The sequence below is a fragment of the Staurois parvus genome, unplaced genomic scaffold (genome assembly GCF_062004578.1).
Source record: "Staurois parvus isolate SC_StPar_1 unplaced genomic scaffold, SC_StPar_1.0 ptg000229l, whole genome shotgun sequence".
NCBI classification, from domain to species: Eukaryota; Metazoa; Chordata; class Amphibia; order Anura; family Ranidae; genus Staurois; species Staurois parvus.
This window is the reverse complement of record NW_028318025.1, coordinates 6,467,484-6,488,727: the sequence shown is the minus strand read 5'-3', so window position 1 is coordinate 6,488,727 and position 21,244 is coordinate 6,467,484. Positions and strand designations below refer to the sequence as shown.

At 40.3% G+C, this 21,244-nt stretch overlaps 1 protein-coding gene across 1 annotated transcript in view; it reads right to left on the bottom strand.

The window, feature by feature from the left end:
- Positions 1 to 21,244, bottom strand: part of ADGRV1 (adhesion G protein-coupled receptor V1) — a 500,140-nt gene that overhangs the window by 290,978 nt on the left and 187,918 nt on the right. Inside the window, exons 46-56 of the mRNA XM_089679659.1 lie at positions 20,432 to 20,607; positions 19,459 to 19,583; positions 18,582 to 18,739; positions 18,365 to 18,490; positions 17,813 to 17,914; positions 13,944 to 14,196; positions 12,443 to 12,565; positions 7,713 to 7,935; positions 2,044 to 2,248; positions 1,779 to 1,925; positions 546 to 801 (exon numbers count right to left, since the gene is read on the bottom strand). Coding sequence (XP_089535785.1) covers positions 546 to 801; positions 1,779 to 1,925; positions 2,044 to 2,248; positions 7,713 to 7,935; positions 12,443 to 12,565; positions 13,944 to 14,196; positions 17,813 to 17,914; positions 18,365 to 18,490; positions 18,582 to 18,739; positions 19,459 to 19,583; positions 20,432 to 20,607 — 1,894 coding nt within the window. The remainder of the gene's footprint in view (positions 1 to 545; positions 802 to 1,778; positions 1,926 to 2,043; positions 2,249 to 7,712; positions 7,936 to 12,442; positions 12,566 to 13,943; positions 14,197 to 17,812; positions 17,915 to 18,364; positions 18,491 to 18,581; positions 18,740 to 19,458; positions 19,584 to 20,431; positions 20,608 to 21,244) is intronic.

Sequence of the window (21,244 nt, the reverse complement as noted above, 5' to 3'; positions counted from 1 at the left end):
CTCACAGTACAGAAGGCGCAGTATTTATGTCTGTTTACAGTGTATGGCTGTATCTCTGTCTGTGCCTCAGAAAACAGAAATTGTTTGCTTGCCTGTGCATCGGGTTCCCATTGCTGCCTGTGCCCTCGGCCACCTCTCTGTTGAATCACCTCCTGCCGCCGGGCTAAAGTCTCACCTTCCGCCCTCCGCAGCGGAGGAAGGGATAATCACTCTGCCAGTGAAAGAATCACTAATGACAGTGAAAGGCTGTGAGCAGCCGTGGCCGGTTGTCACATTGATCAGCACTGCAAAATGTAGCGTGGCTTTAGCCACCTGCAACCAACATGAAAAAAAAAGAGTCCCTCTCTACTCTTCGCCTCCTGGGCCCTTCTGATGAACTGATGAGAAAATATAATTAATGTTACAGCAGGGCCGACTGTGATCAGTGGTCCTGGCCATGGCTACACCCTGGGTAGCTGCCAAGTTTGCCTAGTGGTAGCACCAGCCCTGTGTCTGACCTCCCCTTATTTATAATTTTTCCCAGGGTGTATAGATGTTGCACAAACCTTCTGGTTCAGTCACTTTAACTGATGATGAATTGACATTCCACCCAATTATTCCATGTGGTGAGTCATTGGGAAGGATGGTCAGCAAAGCCTTTGACCTGCTTGGGTCCAGTATTGCTCCTTTATTTGGATCCTTGATATTCATGGTAGTCGCTTTTGTCAGGATAACCATGACTGTCTCTGCCATCTCAGCAACGCTGTCTGCTAGAACTGTGACAGTGATTGTAGTGAGTGTCTGGCCCTCTGAAAATGTGACCTATGAACAAAAACATAAAAGGAATTATATGTTGTATGTCGGTAATACACAAAAAAACACATGCTCTCTTTTCCCATGTTTAGTGATATGAATCATGTTGTATACTGTTTTGTATACAGTACTAATTAATAACCACCAATTATCTACATTTTATTTGCTGACATCAAATATAAAATGGTTTAGTTCCACAATAAAGTAGTATTTCTTTGATATTTACCATATGAACTGTACGTGTTTGCCATCTTTTCATAGCACCAACTGGCTAAAAGTTTATGGGCAATTCAGGAGATCTCTCCTGTCTATTTTACCTGTTACTTCCAACATCTCTAGTACCATTTAATATTCATCACCAGGTTCTGTGTTTCCAATTTTGGAGAAATTACCAGCACCAATGGAATCTTATGTCACAGTCTTTAAACACTCTACATCTGCTTTGCAGCAGGAACTTCAATAACTGCATCCCACCCGACCACTTGTGATTATATGGATATTCTTTTATCCAGGGTTCCAATAGGTTCCCTTGGCAACTGTGCAGCAGCATAGGCTTCATGAGCATTATATCTTCCTGAGTCTACGCTTCGTGTGTCTTACAGGAGATGTAAATGCCAAATTCTACAAAATGAAAATTATTAAGGGACAAGAGCAAGAAAATTTGATTTTCCAACTTTAATTTATCATTGGGCTTACAATTATCTAGTAACCTTTGCCATCTTGAAGTTAAGGCAGATTTTCATCTGTATTGCATCTCACCGTCAGTTAACATCTAAATGCAATAAGTTACTTTTTTTAATCTTTCATATCATTTTACAGTGCAGTCATGCAACATCTAAAAACCCAAGCAGTATTTCATGGCAACTCTCTAAAAGTGTCTGTTAACTAAGATAGTGACTGACTAGAGTGGTAGCACGACTGTATCATACATTTCATTATGGTTAAGGTCTGTATGAAAAAATACTTCGTATTAAGTAGTGATTTACCATTCCTGATGTAGGAAAAATATCAGCTACACTGCCATTGGCAAACCACTCCACCACCACCAGTCCATATGTTCCATAGAGACGCTCAATACTGAAGCTGATCAGATTGTCCTGTTCCATCTCCTCTGCTTGTTTCATCAAAGAATTCTGCCATTAGAAGATATTAAATTGAAGACATTTGAAGATATTAAAAAATAGATCACCGTTGCCCAAAACAGTGTGATGTTCATTACAAATCATTACAAAACAAGATAATAATCATCACCTGAGAAAACCCGATGATCCCATGGGCATAATCATTGGATGGAATGATGACAGTCACATAGGAATGGACACCAATCTCTGCACCTCCTTTTGCATTTTTAAGTCTTACTCTGAAAGATTCATTTTCTTCTGGGATTGAGTCATCAAGAATATTAATTGCTATAGTGGCTTCACTTTGTCCAGGCTCAAACTTCAGCTCACCTGAACTAGCAGAAAGGCAGACACAGCATAACTTTAATACAATACCATGAATGACAGAAGATGGGCTCCAGAAATAATCACAGAGACAGGTCTGTCTTTGAAAGTTATTAGTATAAAAAAAAACTCTTTGGCTCCATTTTATGAATGTGCTGGATTACATATGCAGGGATTACCTGTGCCAAGAGAATACTGCATTGGCTTTTAAAACTCTATTTTAGGATCTGAACTCAGTTGGAATTGCTGAAAGTTTTGCACAGACCCCCTATATGAAATGCATCTTCCAATATGCAATTCCTATGAGACACAGACAGCAACAAAACTTTACCCCCCATTCACACTAAGCCTTCGTTCACACCAATACAATTTGTCATGTGGTTTGACAGTTCAAAAACGCATGACAAGTCGCACCCTATTTTCAGAAATGGAATCATTCAAATTGTTGCGACTCAAGTTGCAGTGCTTTTCTGCAATTTCATTGTGGATTGCATTGACTTCTGTTGAATGAAGTTGCAAGCTGTAATGATCCAAATAGTACTTATCTGCAGTTTTGCAGTTGCGCCGAAGTAGCGTGATTTAAAAGCTGCACTGGTGTGAACCAGGGCTTAAGCATTTTTTAGCTTGTTTCCCTATGCCTAATTATACTGAACATGTAGAATCCCATTCTTTCTAACTGCACCTCTTCACAGTTGTAGGCTCAGTTGCCCTATGCTCTACACCTTATGCGCAAAAAAAGTACACAAGATTTTTGAAAGTATTCAGGCTTAATTTGCCCTCTAGACTTCAATGGATGTGCATGCAAACAGGTGAAAAATGTTTTTACACACATTTTACACCTGAAAACACCCTCTCCTCCTCTAGAACTGATCACCTCCCCTTGCCCAGCCAAGAAAATAAGCACCTGAAGCTTCCACAAACAAAGATGATTCGAGGAATGAGCATTAAACACACAGAGTATAGAATCAGAGATCTCTGTAGACAAAATTGCTCCTAGAGGTAAAAAGCACAATAAAAATTTGTCAGAATGCTCAGAAGCACAGTTCTTTGCCTACAGTAGTTTGATATCTTAAAAGAGGAGTATCTGCATATTTTTGGACAACAAAGTGGATTACAGTATCTATGGTCAAAATGCCTTCTTGTCTGCAGTGAGTCAGATATTCCTTTTTGAGTTAGCAATATAAAAGTTACATTTTAGTCCTTTGAACATTCAGTCTTGGCTTTAAAATTCTGAGTTCCCTGGCTTTCAAAAGCCAATGGGTGGACAAATACTTCAACATCCATCCAAAATTGTGTACATTTGGCCTTTAAACCAAACAAGATACTTGTAGAATGTCATATAAACACACTAATACGTTTTCTATGACATAAAGTAGGTAGAAGGCATTAATAAACCAGTGTCACATCATCACTGTGCAATTTGCACACGCCATCCCACATTGCTCACCTAATCCATAGCTTGCTGCTATCAGGTTTGTTCCTCAATCTCCCCAGGGAATTTAGGGGTTTTGTACATATTTTATATATTTACTTACTATGGTCACTGCTACATGTTACTGTACTACAGTAAATATCATAGAGCTATAGCCCCTATTCTAAACGTAGTGCTACTGGGTTGTACTCAGCCTAGGCCTGATTGATGGTTCTGCTTTCTGTAGGTTTTCCTCTCAATTCAACTTACTGTTTGCCTGCTGTTGAGGAGTATCCCTTTCAATAGTATAAGAAGATCCAATAGACTGAATTATGAGTATGTTTATCTCTTTGACCAACCACTAGGACATTTATTGCCAGTGGTGCAGGCTAGGGGAATGTTTAAATATCCTGGGTAACCTTCTAAAAGCTCTCCTGCCTCCCAGGCTTTACCTGGGGTGCAAGTGGCTTCAACTGTTGTTTAACCTCCCAGGTTTCCTACCTGAGGAGGAAACATGCTTGAAAAAGAAAGGGCTGAGGTCAGTGCATACTTGCACTGTCTTGCTGGAGGGTTTACCAAGGAGGAGTGAAGATGGATCAGAGCACCAGGTAGGAATTACGTCTGCTGGAAGAGTGTCAGGAGAAGCTGGGTAAGAACTTGGACCAAGCAGGAGCCTGGTGGCTAATCCAGAAGGTTCATGTGCTGCAACTGCTCTACCGCAAGAAAAATACAGAGTGCCAGTCTGGCTTAAATGTCCCTTTCTTTATTGCCCTTAAATAAGCTGGGAATTCTGTGTATGGTTCCAGTTTCCTATGCCATAATGTCTCTCTCCCAGGTTTTCTGAGAGGAATAAATAAAAGATACATTCTGTTAACCCTTTCAAAAAGCAGAGGCTTCTAGTTCTTCCCATCCCACAAAAAGTCAAGAATCCAATCCTGAGGTGAAATGTCATACCACCAGACCACTAGAGGGCTCTAGCAGCCTCAAGGCGGTAAGGAGTGCTACAAGGCTTTTTATCACTTCACAATTTTAACCACTTGAACTACTGAGGATTTACCCCCCCTTAATGACCAGGCCTTTATTTGCTGTTTGGCGCTGCACTAATTCAACTGATAATTGCGCAGTCATGCAATGCTGTACCCAAACGAAATTTATGTCCTTTTTTTCACACAAATAGAGCTTTCTTTTGGTGGTATTTTATCACCTGTGCACTTTTTATTTTTTGGGCTATCAACAAAAAAACCACGAAAACTGAAAAAAAATGATATTTTCTACTTTCAGCTATAAAAAATATATCTTAAACTCAAAATTAGTTATAAATTTAAGACAAAATGTATTCTGCTACATTTCTTTAGTAAAAGTTATAGCGTCTACAAACTATGGCATAGATATTGTAATTTATGCCTTTTTTTGCTATACAGCGCTGCATTAGTTTAACTGACAATTGCGCGGTCATGCAATGCTGTACAAAAAATAATTTTATGTCCTTTTTTCACACAAATCGAGCTTTCTTTTGGTGGTATTTAAACACCTTTGCGCTTTTTATTTTTTGCGCTATAAACAAAAAACCCACGAAAATTTTGAAAAAAACTGTATATTTTAATTTCAGCTATAAAAAATATATCGTAAACTCAAAGTTAGTCATAAATTTAAGCCAAAATGTATTCTGCTCCATGTTTTTGGTAAAAACAATCCCAATAAGTGTATATTAATTGCTTTGTGTGAAAGTTATAGTGTCTACAAACTATGGTATAGATACTGTAATTTATGCCATTTTTTGCTATACAGAGCTGCATTAGTTTAATTGACAATTGTGCGGTCATGCAGTGCTGTACATAAATGAAATTTATGTCCTTTTTTTCACACAAATCAAGCTTTCTTTTGGTGGTATTTGATCACCTGTGCGCTTTTTATTTTTTGCGCTATAAACAAAGAATCCTATAGGCCTCTTCACTAGTGTACCTTTGGGTGGACATTTTGACCACTAAATTTACAGGTACCTAGTGCGACTCATGGGAAAAAGAGCGCCTGGCTGTCAGGGACTGCTTGAACCGCTACAAAAAATTTACCGACAACTGCTAACAGAGATCAGGCCTGATTCTGTGAACACTGCAGTTTTGTGTGTAATGTATCAAGTGACAGTTATCTACTGACACTGCACTTGCTGGGGGAGAAGGGGGGCGTATGGGCTAAACGCATGTGCTGGCAGGTGTCGGAGCTGATCCCGCTAACACTGCTTTTTTGGGGAAACTATAGTAATGTGAACGTTGGTATTATGCTGATCTGATCAAAGATACTGATCCAATCAGACACTATACTAGCAATGGAGGTTTAGCGTGCAAGTGAGTGTGTTCCTGGCAATCAAGGGGTCAAATGTGATTAATGGTGTACTAGCGGCAATCTGGCGCTATCTGGGAGGGGCGTTAACTGACGCTAACACTATCGGACGTAAAAAGTGACACTAATACAGTGATCAGTAAAAATCTGTTCACTGTAATCAATGACACTGGTGACAGGGCAGTGAAGGGGTTAACTGGGGGGGGAGATCAAGGGGTTAAATGGGATTACTGGTGTACTAGCGGGCAAACTGGCGCTATCTGGGAGGGGTGCTAACACTATTGGAAGTCGCCAGCGACACTGATACAGTGATCAGTAAAAATCTGTTTACTGTGATCAATGACACTGGTGACATGGCAGTGAAGGGGTTAACTGGGGGGCGATCAGGCGGTTAAATGTGACCTAGGTGTGTTCTAACTGTAAATGTGTAGTGTTTTACTCACGTTTACTGTGTCTTCTCTCTCTGGGATGGAATGTGCCCAGGCAGAGAAGAATGACATCATGCCCTGTCCTGTGTAAATGTCAACACAGGACAGGATAGGACTGGGACTGATCATCTGATTTCACGCGGATATCACTGGCTGAAACTGAATGATTGATCCCTCGGGGATCAAATGGTAAAAGCCGTGCCCCCCCTGCCTGCGAAAACCTCAGGAGTGCGGAGCACGTTTAAACGTGCTTTTGCGCAGCCGTGCCGCCGTTATAATACAGTGGCTGGGCGGCAAGAGGTTAAGAAGTTCTCAAATGACAAGCTTCATGAATACAATATTTACCTCAATCTTACTATTAAACTTCAACTTGCACTTTAGCTACAAGATCACTGACAATTAAGTGCTTCACCTTCTTGTTGTGTTTAAGAGATGCTACAATCTTTTCTGATGATCTAACAGTCAGATAACATAGTAAATTACATTTATTTTATTGCTACCGGAAAGTAAATCTATGTGGGGAATTTATCAGGACTGGAACAGACAGAATCTGGAGCAGCTGTGTATAACAACCAACGAGCTTCTATCTTCAGCTTGTTCATTTAAAGTGGCTGTAAACCCTTACATATACTCAGTGAAGTGACTAGCCCCAGGTGATACACAGAGTTGAATCAAATCATCCTGAATAAGTTGTACCTGTTTATCTGTACCCATATCTGTACACCCATTCAGAGTGCAGAATTTACATAGACATTCTCAGCTCTGAAAAGCAGGAGGCAGGGAGCTGAGATTACATCAGTGAGGAGAGTTGAGATCTGATTGGAGGGAATGGACACAACCCCTTTGACACAGTACACAGAAAGAGAGCTGAAGCTGTCAATATACTGGAGGTCCCTCCCTGTCATCATTTTTCTTTTGGTGTCAGGAAAACTTGTCAGCAGTAATTCATAGTGGTAGCATAGGAACCAGGCAGCAGACAGAAATGACACTTAGAATACACTATAGAGGAGTATGCTTTGTTCATGTTTCATATCTGAGGTTTACAGCCACTTTAAGCTTTGAAAATGAAAGATAGATGATGATTGGTTGCTGTGCACAGCTGCTCCAGATTCTAGCTGATCCAGTTTTGATAAGCTCTCCTCTATGTCTTTACAGCCACTCTGTCCTGCTTGTTTGGTCTGCCATTGACATCAACCTTCCCTACTCCATCTTGACAGGCTCCCCATAGCAGTAATGCTCTAAACTGACCTGATCTTGGCGCTGAAATAAATAGTATGCTTTACAACAGCTAGCATTCACCTGGGTATGAAATCAGACTGATTAGAGACTGATGTTAGCTCATAGATTTGAGAGTTGAAATCTCCTGCCAGAGCAATTACTGTTTTAGATACATTTAGTGACATCATTGTGGTGAATATTAGCTGCTTTGAAGGAGGAGCCAATAGCAAAGATGAAAACTGTCCATTTTCAAAGTTCATGCGATACAATTCTGATCCATTACCACCCGAAACTAATAGATGAGCTGCAACAAGAAAGAGCAACATTAAAAAAAATCCACTTCATAAAACATTAAAGTATACATACACATATGGTGTGATTTGTAGAATTGGATCAGACCACCTGTATTTAGTTTGCATTTTCTGTCATTGTTTATTGTAAGCTATTTATTGAAGCCCGTTTCTACATTATTTTTTTTTAATTATACTTGTTATGATGGAAAGTGTGCATGTAACAAAGCAAGTAAAATAATTCAATGAATATTTCATTTTAAGGTTGATAGGCTATGTTATTTTATTAGACAGAGGTTGGGTATCAGCCTGGGATGAGTCAGCCTGGGAGTGAGGTAGTGAGTTCACCTCAGGACACGCTGCAAGGCTCTACAGGTCAGGGCTTCTGGAGCCCTACCATCCTTCCAGAAACTCTGAGAATTTTCTGGAAGAGGGGCAGAGGAGAGGAGGAGGCCCAGAATTGCATGTTTAAGGGAACTTGGCCAATCCCCAGGCAGGAGGCTGGGCATGGTGACCAAAGAAAACCCTTAAATGTGGCAGAGCCTGTGCACTATTTAGAGTCAGGCAGACGATGGATTGAGAGGAAGGCTGGAGTGTGAAGCCTGGGAGGGGGTCCCAGGGAGGGGAGCCTACCTACAGGCTAGTTGATGGACAGTAGGATCTCCACTGTCCCCTGGTCTCCTAGGGAGGACAACCTGTGAGCTAGGAAGGAGTTAGCCCAGTGGAAGGCATGAAAGCTGTTTTAACCCACCAAGCTAACAGGACAGGACAGTGTGAATACTTCTACACACCCTGGGCCAGAAAAAGGGAGAGGGCTGTGAGGTGCAAGACCCAACTAGTTCTCATCTGGGACTGCTTAATTGGTAGCTCTTGGATTCCCTTGACCATAGATACCCTCAGTGCATCTAAATGAAGAGGAGGATTCATCTGGGGTCTGAGGAGGTACACCAAGGGAACTTCAGTGCTCCTTAACAAGGCAGTTTCTACTTTTTGGGATCCACATTTTTGTACAGTGTACAGGCTGTTAAGAAGTTTGTCCTCAGGTTCTGCAGTTCTCTGGGCATCTCATATACCCCTAAACCCCATCCATGTTGTTAACTCCTAAATAAAAACAACTAAAAACCAGCTCAAGGACTATATTACTGACTCTGTGCATGTGAAGATGTGGGAAAATGCATGTTGCCAAGCCGTGCAAAGCTTAGGGTAACCCAAAACTCAGCGACCCTTAAGGGGGTAGTGCTACAATGGAATGAACTGTAAACATGAAATGAGCTAGTACTGGTCATATTTTATCAAAATATACACTGATCAGCCATAACATTAAGATCACTGACAGGTAAAGTGAATAAAATTGAATATCTCATTACAATGGCATCTGAAAGTTGGAGGATATATTAGGCAGCAAGTAAACCTGTTGTTCCTGAAGCTAATGTGTTGAAAGCAGAAGAAATGGGCCTCACAGTTTGTTGTCTATGGGGCTGCATAGCTGAAGACTGTTCAGGGTGCTGGCCTGTGTTCACAGCCCCTACAATGGGCACATGAGCATTAAAACTGGACCACAGAGCAATGGAAGAAGGTGGCCTGTTCTTAAGAATCATGTTTCCTTTTACATCATGTGGATGTCAGGGTGCATGTGCATTGCATGGTGAAGAGATGGCATCAGTATACACTATGGGAAGAAGGCAAGCCAGTGGAGGCAATGTGATGTTTTGGGCAATGTTCTGCTGGGAAACCTTGGGTCCTTCCATTCATATGGGTGTTACTTGACATATACCACCTACCTAAACTAGTTGCTGATCAAGTACATTTCTTCAGGAAAACAGTATTCCCTGATGGCATTGGCTTCTTTCAGAAGGATACTGCCACACTGAATAAATGGTTCAAGATGGTTTGGAGACAACAACAAGTTTGAGGTGCTGACATAGCCTCCAATTTCTCCAGATCTCAGTCCATCAAGCATTTGTGGGATGTGTTGGAAAAACAAGTCAAATCCATGGAAACCCTGTCTCACAATTTACAGGACTTAAAGGATCTGCTTCTGTAGGCTTGGTGCCAGATACCACAACATACCTTCAGAGGGCTAGTTGGGTCCATGCCGTGATAAGTCAGGGCTCCTTTGGAGGCAAAAGGGGCTGTCATGGCAGCAAAAGGGTGACCTACTTAATATTAGGTGACTCAAGACAATGTTATGGCTCATAAGTACATATTCCTTTTACAATTAACTTGTAAAAAGAAATTTAAATTTGTGTTTAACAGAATATGTTACCTTCCAAATGGGTGATATACGAATGCAATATAAAAACACTCAGAGAGCATATCTTATTCATTCCAAGTGTGCAGGGATCTGTTGCCATCTACTGTCTGTATTTGTGAGTACCAGTTCTTGCAATAAACACAGAAAATTAGGTATGCACTTCCTGTCTCTGGGAGGTGGAGTTATAAAAGCAGATGGAGAGGTTTTCAAGACCACATGTTCACATACAGCAGCTGCTCTTTTATTTTATCCAGAAGCAAAGACTGTTAGGTAATTGTTCCTATGTTATAGTTGTTTGATTGTAGTGGTCACCTTCCAGTATATTAGTAGGTGAACCTGTTTATTGAAATAGAGTTTATATGAAGCTCTTGTTCCTTTAGTTTGCCATGTCCTCTCTGATTTGGGATTATATAGCTAGTTTTAGCTCAGGGCTTATAAACCAGCATAAACTGGTTAGGTATTTGGTAGTTAGAGGTCCGGTTGCATGACATATTAGAAACTGCTAGGGACTATGATGCAGGGTAGATAGGCTGACTCTGAGTTCCAGTGCCACACCGCAGTTTATGTTGGTAAAAAGCTGCATTTCAGATTGGTTGGACAACAGGTGGATAATCATCCCATCACCACAGATCTTGTCTTCAGGTCTCTGACATAAAGACAGATGCTGCATCATGATGATCCTCAGGGGTCCCTGCAACTGACCTGTGCTGCAACATTCACCTGGAAGTATGTTTATTAATATCTATATATATACCAGGGTATATGTATGAATGTAAGTTAGGGACCGTAGATTGTACACCCCTTGAGGGTTAGGGACTGATGTGAATGTACAATATATATGTGTAAAGCGCTGCGTAAATTGACGGCGCTATATAAGTACCTGAAATAAATAAATTTGTGCACAATTCCACCTAGGCTTTTGTTGGGCCCTTTGTTAATAATATCTATCTGTATGCATATTGGATGAATGTACTCTTATTTATCTGTACTTATATAATGCTTGTATTATTTCTATACTGGTGTGCATCTATATACATATGAAGCGCTTCCCCCGGAGGAGCCACTTGTATTTTTGCCCATGTTTCTGCTTGCTTTACCCCGCAGCCAGGCACAAAGTATTTTCCGCAGCCAGGTACACACTCCCTTTCACTCGTTGCCTTCAATGGCCAGTCTAGGGGATGTTTGTTTTGGAGTTTTATTGTAGAACTGGGGATAGGGATGGAGAATTTAGTAGGATACTCAAAAATTAGAACTATTCACACTGAGGACATCTAACTGATCTCTTAGTTGAACACTTTTGAAGTCCTGGCTGAAAGCAGATAGCAGACTTCTCTTTAAATGGTAGCAACAAGAACTTTAGGAATGAGCAAAGTCCTTTTAGCAGTAGCAACAGTTGGAAAAGCTCTTCAGAACACCAACCAGTGTTCCCTTTTCTCAGACCCACGCTGACTACCAAGTACCAGAGGGGTAGCAAATCAGACAGAGTCGCCAAGATCTCTCGGTGTCTATACTCCCAAGTCCAAGGACAGAATGGCAGTCTCCTACCAATCTTTCAAGCGACTCTCTCCAGTGATACCAGACAGATCTTTGGTAGACAGCTCTCCTCAGTCAGCTTACTGTAAAACAAAGGTCACTCTTCCCTCTTCAGGCCCTTAGGTCGCCCATCTGAAGCCCGCAAGTGCCAGGCGAGGCAAGCCTGCCTCCAGCCTGGCTTGGTGCAATCCTCTCCAGGGAAAGACACTGAACCCATGTGCTACCAGAACATAAATACCACTCCAAGCATGCAATGGGGCTACCTTCCCCTGCAATTGGCCAGGGATGTATCCATATTCATGCTGCTCATTTGCTTAGTTCCCTCCCAGGTTCTGGAAGGCTCTAATTGCTTTCAGAAGGCAGAACTCAAGACAAACTCAGTATCACCAGAGCATCATGAGCAGACCTTACTAATCCATCACAGCACTCTGTTAAGCAGAGAGCCCAATTAGATTTTTCTAACAGTCTCTCTGTTAAGCAGAGAAACACAGCTATACTTATCCTAACTATACAAATCCTAGCATCTAACTAGCAGGGTGTTACACTTTTCTACTTAGCAAAGGTTCTGGTTCTTTCATTTACCTTCAGGTTAAGCACACCATCCTCTTTGGGCACTTCCCATAACTCCTCCAAAACAAGTCTACAAATGGTTCTCTATAAACAGATCAGTGTGTTCATATATACTGTAGCTATATACCATGAGAAGTGCATTTGGAACAGACAAAACTACTTACCCAACCCTGAAGGGGGCATGAAAGCATGAACCATATTTGCAGCCCTGAAAGAGATAGTCTGGATTTTCCTCATCCATGTCTGTCCTGACTCCCATAAGAAAATAGCAATAGAGTCATTTTTTCCTGCAAGGTAATACAAACAGTTTTTGACATACTAAAAATCAGTTATAGTATTGTGAATATGTTTCGATAATATATAGCACCAATGCTCTAAAGAGTCCATACTAGTCAGCCCCTGCCCTGAAGAAAGGTAAAATTTAAGTCCTGTATCAGGGGCGGACTGAGCATTTGGAAACTCGGGCACTGCCCGAGGACCCGGGGTCAGTAGGGGGCCCCATGAGATGCCCCTGGTACCTTTTTCATAGGCTTTTTTGAGTTTGGGCAAGGACACAGGGGCCCCATGATCCTCTATTGCCCAGGGGCCCCATGAGTTGTCAGCCCGCCCCTGTCCTGGTGTGATGTGTCTCCCAAGTTGATGAAGTTCACATTCTAGACCCAATTGTTCTATTTTGCTCTCTATATTCAGTCCTACAATAACTACAAATTTAAAATCTCCTACATGGACAAAATATATTTTGATAAGTTCTCACAATTACCAAGACATACCATAAAACCCATGTTAATCAGCTGACTCTTTTCAAGAGTTCATTCAGATGGGAGCTGGCAAATTTACTGCATCCATGAAATGTTTGTTTTTGCATCTGCATCCACCCTGAGCTATGTGCAGGCAGCCTTTAGAAGTGGATGCAAAAACAGTGGGTACACAGATTTTGACATCCAGCTGTCAGATTTTGACATCCAGCTGTGCCTGTGCAGCGTTATGTTTACTGTGGGTACTTGATGTTATGTTGCTCTGAAATTTAGGGCTCTTGTACATGAACCTACCCTTGGTCTATCCATTAAATACATGTGCCTTTACTATGGGGGCTCTCAAAATTTGTAGAGTTAGGAACTACAGAATATTGGGTGCCGTGACGAGGCTCTGTAGCTTACGCATGTATTTACAAATGTGTGCTAACTAAACCCCCTGTTTTTAATGCATACTGTTAGACAGGGTAATTTAGATTGTTTGCAGGCTGGTTGGCAACTTGAGCTGGGAATTTTTCTGTTTTGTTGTTTGACATGCATCGCCCTTCCATGTGCTCCTTGCTGTGAAGGCCAGTTATAGACTGGGGCAGTCGCCAGTTTTTGTTCTCATTCACATGAACCCTTCCTGCTTTCTTGCATTTGTGTTTACATGTGCATGCGCATACCATGATCTGACCTCAGTAAAGCCATGCTGCTTTGTATCCAGCAAGTTTTTAAGTGATCAATGATCCTTCTTTTCAGGAGTGGTTCCATTAACTTGACTACAATAGAATTTAAGCTCACTGGCCTGTAATAGTAATTGCTAGCTTCTACCTTGCTGCCCTTCTTGTGGATAGGTACAGTATTAGCTGTCCACCAGTCATGGGGAACTTCTCTTAAAAAGATCACACAAAAAATAATCCAATATTCATACCTTGAAAAAATACAATGTAGATATCAGCACCAGAAACCAAGGAATCCACGCTTGTAGTTCCAGCGACTGCAATATCTTGTGAATTCCCAAACTTGTTATTGGACCAGGAGTACATTAGAGAAGTGTGGTTAGAGGCTCCAAGGCACAAGACCATGTAGAGAGTTCCTCCCCGAGGGAACACTGACAGCCCTGTAACTCCTTGGACTGGGAAGTCTTGATGCAACACAAACATACCACTGCTCCATTTAAACACCTAATTCAAACCCATAACAATAATAAAATGTGGTTAAATTTACATTTTGACAATCTGGTATTTCAAATTCTATTGTTTTCAACGTTTATCCCAACAACCTTGATCACAGTCACGTACTAATCTCATTTTTTCTTGTAACATTCCAATTACCAGTCACTAGGATCAAATCAATTGTACTTTATGTGGTATTTTCATTTGCTTGATGTTATTTGATATTTTAGGTTTCAAGACTTTGTTTTTTTCCTATTAAAGGCACAGAGCAGCTGAATTATCTGCACATGCATTACAGGATTATTTGTGTGGTATTTTATATGGTCAAATCAGAGCATACAATTTTAAAATAACAGACCTTTGAGAACTGCAGAATATTTAACCCACCACCAATTTACAATAAAATATTGATTCATCAGAAAAAATAACGGTGTAAAATATGTTTAAGAGAAACACGTTTTAAAATATCTGATTGAGTACAGAAGGGTTAAAACTCCTGACAGATTTTTTTTTTTTGCCACGTGCGTCCCTATGGGGAGATTTCCCTTCTGTTCCAGGAAGTGTTTTGCCTCAATTTTATGTATTTTTATGTGTTGTATTGAACTGCACTGGGTAATTGTTGTTCTGTAGAATTCTGACATTTAGTGGTGATTTTGGACCACTATAACTTGTTTACTATGTGATTTGGTGTCTTCCTCTGTCCCATTTAGTTCTAGTTCAGTACTAGCTAGACCCTCTGTGTTTCTTCCAAGTTTCCTCAGTCAATGTTAGTACTTTGCAGAGGCAAGACTTAAAGGGGACCTTCAGTGGCTCCCACAAATAAAAAGTCACCAGCTACAAGAACTGTAGCTGCTTACGTTTAATATAAGGACACTTATCCAGGGATCCAGCGCTGTCCTTACCTGGCCGGTTTCTTTACCAGTCCTTGGGTCCCCAGCTCCAGCATCTCTACTATGGGAGGTCTGCTGTGAGTCCTAGAGGCTTCACAGCCAGCTTCCTACTGTGCATGCGTAAGCTGCTCTGCACTTTGTGAATCAACATGCAGCTTTCTGAGACCTGTGACATGTCCCAAAAAGCTGTGGGGAAAGAAAAGAGGGCTGAACTTTCAAAGTTGTCAAAACTAGGTACCCGCTCCCCAAAATAAAATAAATGTGTCTAAAGATGTTATAGGAGGGGAGGAGGAGGTGAAAAAGCAGAACCTCCCCTTTTGGGTGAAGTTCCACTTTAATAAAGTCATTGTCTTCTTACACTTCAAAAGACTGGATTCAAATTCTGTGTGGTATTGAAGAGTTAAACTGTCTGTGGCTACTGCCAAGTCAGCTGGTGGCTATACTGTCCAGACATTGTGAGACTAAGGAAATATGTCAATGCATAAAGTGGCATTTGAAACAGAGGAAAGCAAGAGAAAATCACTCCAACTTAATGGAAATATCCTCTTAGACAGCTCTCACTTCAGCTGGTGTCCCCAATGAAACATTTTCCCTCTATGCTGTTTTGTGGCAACTCAAAATTTTGGATACTTTCCCACTTTCAGTCTTAGTGACAGTAGTAATGGGAAAGATCGAGAGAGAGTGAATTTCCTCAACCTGACAGAGGCTTTCAACTGTCAGAAAGGTTTCTTTGACTTTAAATGCACTTTAAGGGCCCATTCACACCACTTCCCTCCAGTGACACTCGTGTGACATGCGTTGGTGCGCCGCAGTGTCATTCATTATAAACAGAATCCCAGTGCACCTTCACTATGCACCTGCTGGGTAGAGCACTTCTGTGCATTGGGTTGTGCCTTGCTAGAGATTTGTGGTGTACTAGACAGCCCAACAGATCTGACTGTTGAACAGGCCCTAAAAGAAATATGGGCCTTTACCCACTTCAAGCCGGACACTTTCACCCCCTTCAATTTTCAGCTTTCAGCGCTATCACACTTTGAATGACAATTGCACGGTCATGCAACACTGTACCCATATGAAATTTTTAGCATTTTTTTGAGACAGATTAAACTTTTTTTTTGTGGTATTTATTCACCACTGGGATTTTTATTTTTTTGCTATATAAATGAAAAAATCCAAATATTTTGAAAAAAAAGTGTTTTTCTTATAACATTTTGCAAATAAATAATCTTTCTTCATAAATCTTGGCCAAAATGTATTCAGCTATCTTTTTAGTAAAAAAAAAATAACCCAAATTAGTTTATAACCAAAAATTTATTTTTTAGCTTTTTATTTTATTTCTTTATATTATTATTTATGTTTTTTTTTTTTACATACTGTCACCCTATCACTACAGTGTCACCATAGTGACACTGTACTACTTGTGGGGGGTGATGAAGATTTTTTTTTTTTCACACTGATTGCTTTTTCACCCATAAAGACTGTAACGCAATCACTTCACTCTGCCTGCATTCTTGAAGCCTTTGAGAAATACTGTGTGAGCAGTGATTGGTCACAGCTTGTCACATGGTACAAGGCTGTTGTGAATCGCCTTGTACCATGTGACCTCTGTGACCATTCACAGATTTCACTATTAGTAAGCAATGATGTCAGAAGTGACATCTTGCTTACTACTATTCATGTGATCACTGATTGGCCAATCAGTGATCACATGATCGGGACCTCACACAGAGGTCCCGTACAGCTATCGGTGTTCCGCTGTGTCCTCCGGACACAGAGGGCACCAGATTGCGGTGCTGCGCGCTCCCAGGGAGCATGTATAGGTAGGGAAGAGGAGAGGATGTTTATAAACAGCCACCCGCTCCTGCAATGCTCCCGTCCAGCCGTTGATATACATGGGCCGGATGGGAAGTGGTTAATAGTTAAATAACTGATGCACTATTGCAAAGAAATAATAATTGCACACCTGTGTAACTCTGACACCCTTTAGGCATCTCTTCAGGGAAGCCTCTCCTGCTTCCACCTAACAACTGAACTTTATTACTTCTATTAGCTCATCCCTCATAGTTAATAGCTTTTGTATCACTTGCTCCACCCTATTAGATCACAAGCTCTTATGGGTAAGGCCCTCTTAACCCTCTTCTATTGTACTGTAACTGTATTGTCTCCCTCTATTGTGTAAAGTACTGCGCAAAACTGAAGATGGACGAAAGAAGAAGGAAGAAAGGAGGAAGAGGAGATACTATGGGTAGATTTACTAAAACTAGTGCAGCTGTGCATGATAACCTTCAACTTGTTCAATTAAGCATTGGCAATAAAACTTGAAAGCTGATTGGTTTCTATTCAGAATTGCACCAGATGTTGCACTCTCCAGTTTTAGTAAATAACCCCCTATGAAACAAAGTAACAAATGTTGAGTGTTCCAGAGCTATTTAGAGCAAATAGAGTCCTAGTTATGTGTTTAGGATGAGTTAGAGGTACCTACACTTCAAGAATGTATGCCATAATTCCAAACTATAGCAGATCAAAAAGGAGTATGTTCAGTGCAATCTATATTGTAGAAAACACATCAGCATGGTCCATTTCATTTCATGTTATGTTTTAGTGCATATTAAAGACAACTATCATACACATACTGTAGATTAAACTTCGATTTTGAAAATGCATTTCATATATTTAAATGTAAATCAACGCTTGCACTTTAATACAATCACCATTCAGAGCTGACAATAGCCCACCTGAGAAGTACTTGTATAGCTTCCGATGATCAAATAATGGTCATGATCGCCAACTGGGAAATGTTTGGCAGTGCTTGTTCCTGGGACTAATAAGGTCTGTCTCTGGAATGACAACAAATAAGGTTCACCTCTAAGGCTTCTAAGGTAGGCTCTGAAATGCATACATATTACCAAGCAGGTACTTTAGTAAAAAAAAAAAAATAAATAAAAGGCTGAATGTGTTTCTAAATGCACAAAATATTGCTAGCTATTAATATTGATAATAGATAGCACTGTACAATGTTGATTTAGGAATTATCTGATTTCTTTGAGTAATTCAGAAGGTTTTTTTTTTGGTGTACTGTAAGAGCAACCTTGATCACATTATAAAGGGGTTTTTTTTGCTTTACATTGAATCCGTTGCAAGTTTATGATTCTAACCATGCAGGTTTTTTAATGTATTTTTGTCTTTTGGTTAAACTCAATAGACTTGTGTTTTTTTCAACCTACTGTATGTCATTATGTAAATGAATACAAGTAATGACAGCTATCTGTGTTCAACAAGTACCTTACCAGTGATAATCCATTCCTTGTGAAAGTATACACTGTGTTATTAGAGGATTGACTGGCAATAACAATGTATGAAGAGTCATTTACTGTAAAGGCCATACAATGCCAAGGGTTTTCTATTGACACATCCTGTGAAAGAAAGAACAAGGTAACCATAATTTTTATTGACGGATATAAAATTTCTCCCATTATCTCCACTCTGACTTGTAGAGAAACATACCTGGATAGGGACTAGTACCCCACGCCACTCATAGATTGTAGAAGTGGGATGTGCAGTCAGTACACCATATTGTGCACCATCATGGGAGAAGAAACACCAGCTGCTAGCTGACACATTTAAGAAGCCTTGCAGAACAGATAAAACACTGTAGGGTCCCTCTGAAATAATAATAGGGGTATTGTTAGTATGGAATATAAATTGTATCACTGAAGCTGAAAAAGTGTATTTACAAAAAATGCACTTTAATTTCTCTTGCTTAACTCATATATAAACACAACAATTTTATATTTTGCAACCTTTAAATGGGGCAGCTGCATTTGTTCTTTTTAGGTCTTTCTTATTGTAGCTGGTTAATCCTGACAAAAACATATCCCCTATCACTTTATTCTTAATATCTCATCCTCTATGGGGGCGACCATTGTTGACATGCATCAAACACGTCTGCCTTTGCTCATTTCCATTACATGGTGAAATGATGAGACTAGTAGTTTACAAAATAAGGTAAGGTAATAAAAGTAAAGTTAAAGTTCTCTGTGCTCTATTTTAAGCTCACAGGAAATAGCAGGAACAATGCATTTCTGGAAAGATCAATCGGTATTTTCTGAACATGCTGAAAATGTTTTTTGCCTGAAACATGAAAATTAATTCAGCTACCACATCTAAGGAATGGTAAGCTAAAATATATAAAATAAATGTTTTGGGGTTTTTATGTTTTATCTTATGGACATAAGGCACCAATATCACTGAGCACCAGTAAGGAGCTCTCCAATTCAGGGTGAGTGAACTGCTGGTTATTATGGAGCATTTTAATAACTCAGTTTTATAGATACAAAGGATCCCTTAACTGGTGAAGAATCAAAACAATGATGTGTCTTACTTATGCCAAAGGCTGTCCCATATACGGTCTCCCACTCCACACTGACAGACATGTTTAGTCCATTGCTGCGGGATACTCTCAGATAGACTGTTACATTGTTCTCTTCGACTGTCACAGAGCTCGTCCTAAACTCCCAAAATTACAAACATGAAGTTAATTATCGGCAGTTCTTAAAACAAGGAAAAGAAGAATTCTTTTTTAAAAGATGAGTTTTTCAAATCACGAAAATGAAGATTATCACTTATAAGCCCTTTCTTGTAAAGGAAGAGATAACTCTTGGTCCTGGATGCACCTGACAAGCAGGCATAACACTGTGCCTGAGCCTAGCTACTTCCTAAATAATACTGATGGATAATGTAGGCTACACAGGCACTTTTTCCAGACCAACTCAGTCAATGCATTTCCCACATACATCAAGTGCTTTGTCAAACATGAACTTGGTATCATCACTAAGGGGATATCCTACTCATAAATCAGGGATTTGAGTCAGAATTACACAGATATATCTTAAAGGTACACAGTCTTTAAGATTCTAGATCCTAAGTGCACTATTTCTATCTCCGAACCCCACATAGGGTCCCCACAATCTATTTTTTGGGCCAAGTTGTTAGAAATTATATTCCTTTAATAGTTATATACTGAGAAGCACATATTTTGGAGTTCCGTAGAAATGACAGACCACAGTTGAGATCAAAAAATTGGAATGGACTCTTGGAGCCCCAGTAGCTAGGAGTGGAGTACTGCTACCTTACATTTCCTATAATCTGATTATCTACTAAGTATATCTACTGTACACATATAAATATGTAGCTTTCTTGACCTTACATAGTACAGAGTATCTTGACGCTTCATTTACAGTGCAATGCTGATGAAGGAAAAATAATTAAAATGTAACCTACAGAGTGAAAGGGCCAAACTAAGGTGCTGCATATGTTCCATCTATGTCATATGTGTGAGTGCCCCCCAGTTTTACCTGTTATGTGTGGGGAAAATGCTGAAAAGTCCTTGTGGAGCCTGGTTCTGTAGCACAGTTATTGAAGTTTGCAGATTTGTGCCCAGTGTAGCTCCTCCAGTAGGGTTAAACAATGTGATGGTAAAATTTTCATCCATCTCTGGTTCTTCATCCAGAACTGCAGAAATTTCCAAAGTCTGTCAAGACACCAATAACCAGGATTAGCACCAAACAATCACCATCACCAATCATACATGCTGGAGTTAAATGGAACAAATAAAAATATCTTGGTTTTAGCAGAGCAGACTCTGCCCATCTGTCTGTGAACCAGCCTTGGGGGAGATTTGCTCAAATTGGTGCAAACAGAATCTGGTGCAGTTGTACATAGTAACAAATGAGCTTCCAGGTTTTATTGTCAATGCTTAATTAAACAAGCTGAAGTGAGAAGCTGATTGCTTACTATGCACAGCTGCACCTGATTCTGTGTGCACCCGTTTTAGTAAATTGCTCCCATGTGTCTATTTTCCTTGTTCAATATTTTTGTAGAGTTTAAAGAACTGGATATAACATCTGCATTGTGTTAATCGAGTCGTAGGGCCATGCAAAAGTTTGACCATGAAGATGACATAAAACGGTTTATGAATAAATACAGCACAGAGATACCATACAAATTAGAGCTGAATGTCAAAATACATATACATACAGTATGTGTAGCACCCCAGACTCATGGGGACCTACGGTATGTGTCTATTTTAAAGGGTGAGGTACGTCTGAACCAATCAATGGTCTACTAAGCAGGTGTAGGTTGACCTCCCTACACAGGTGGCACTGTTG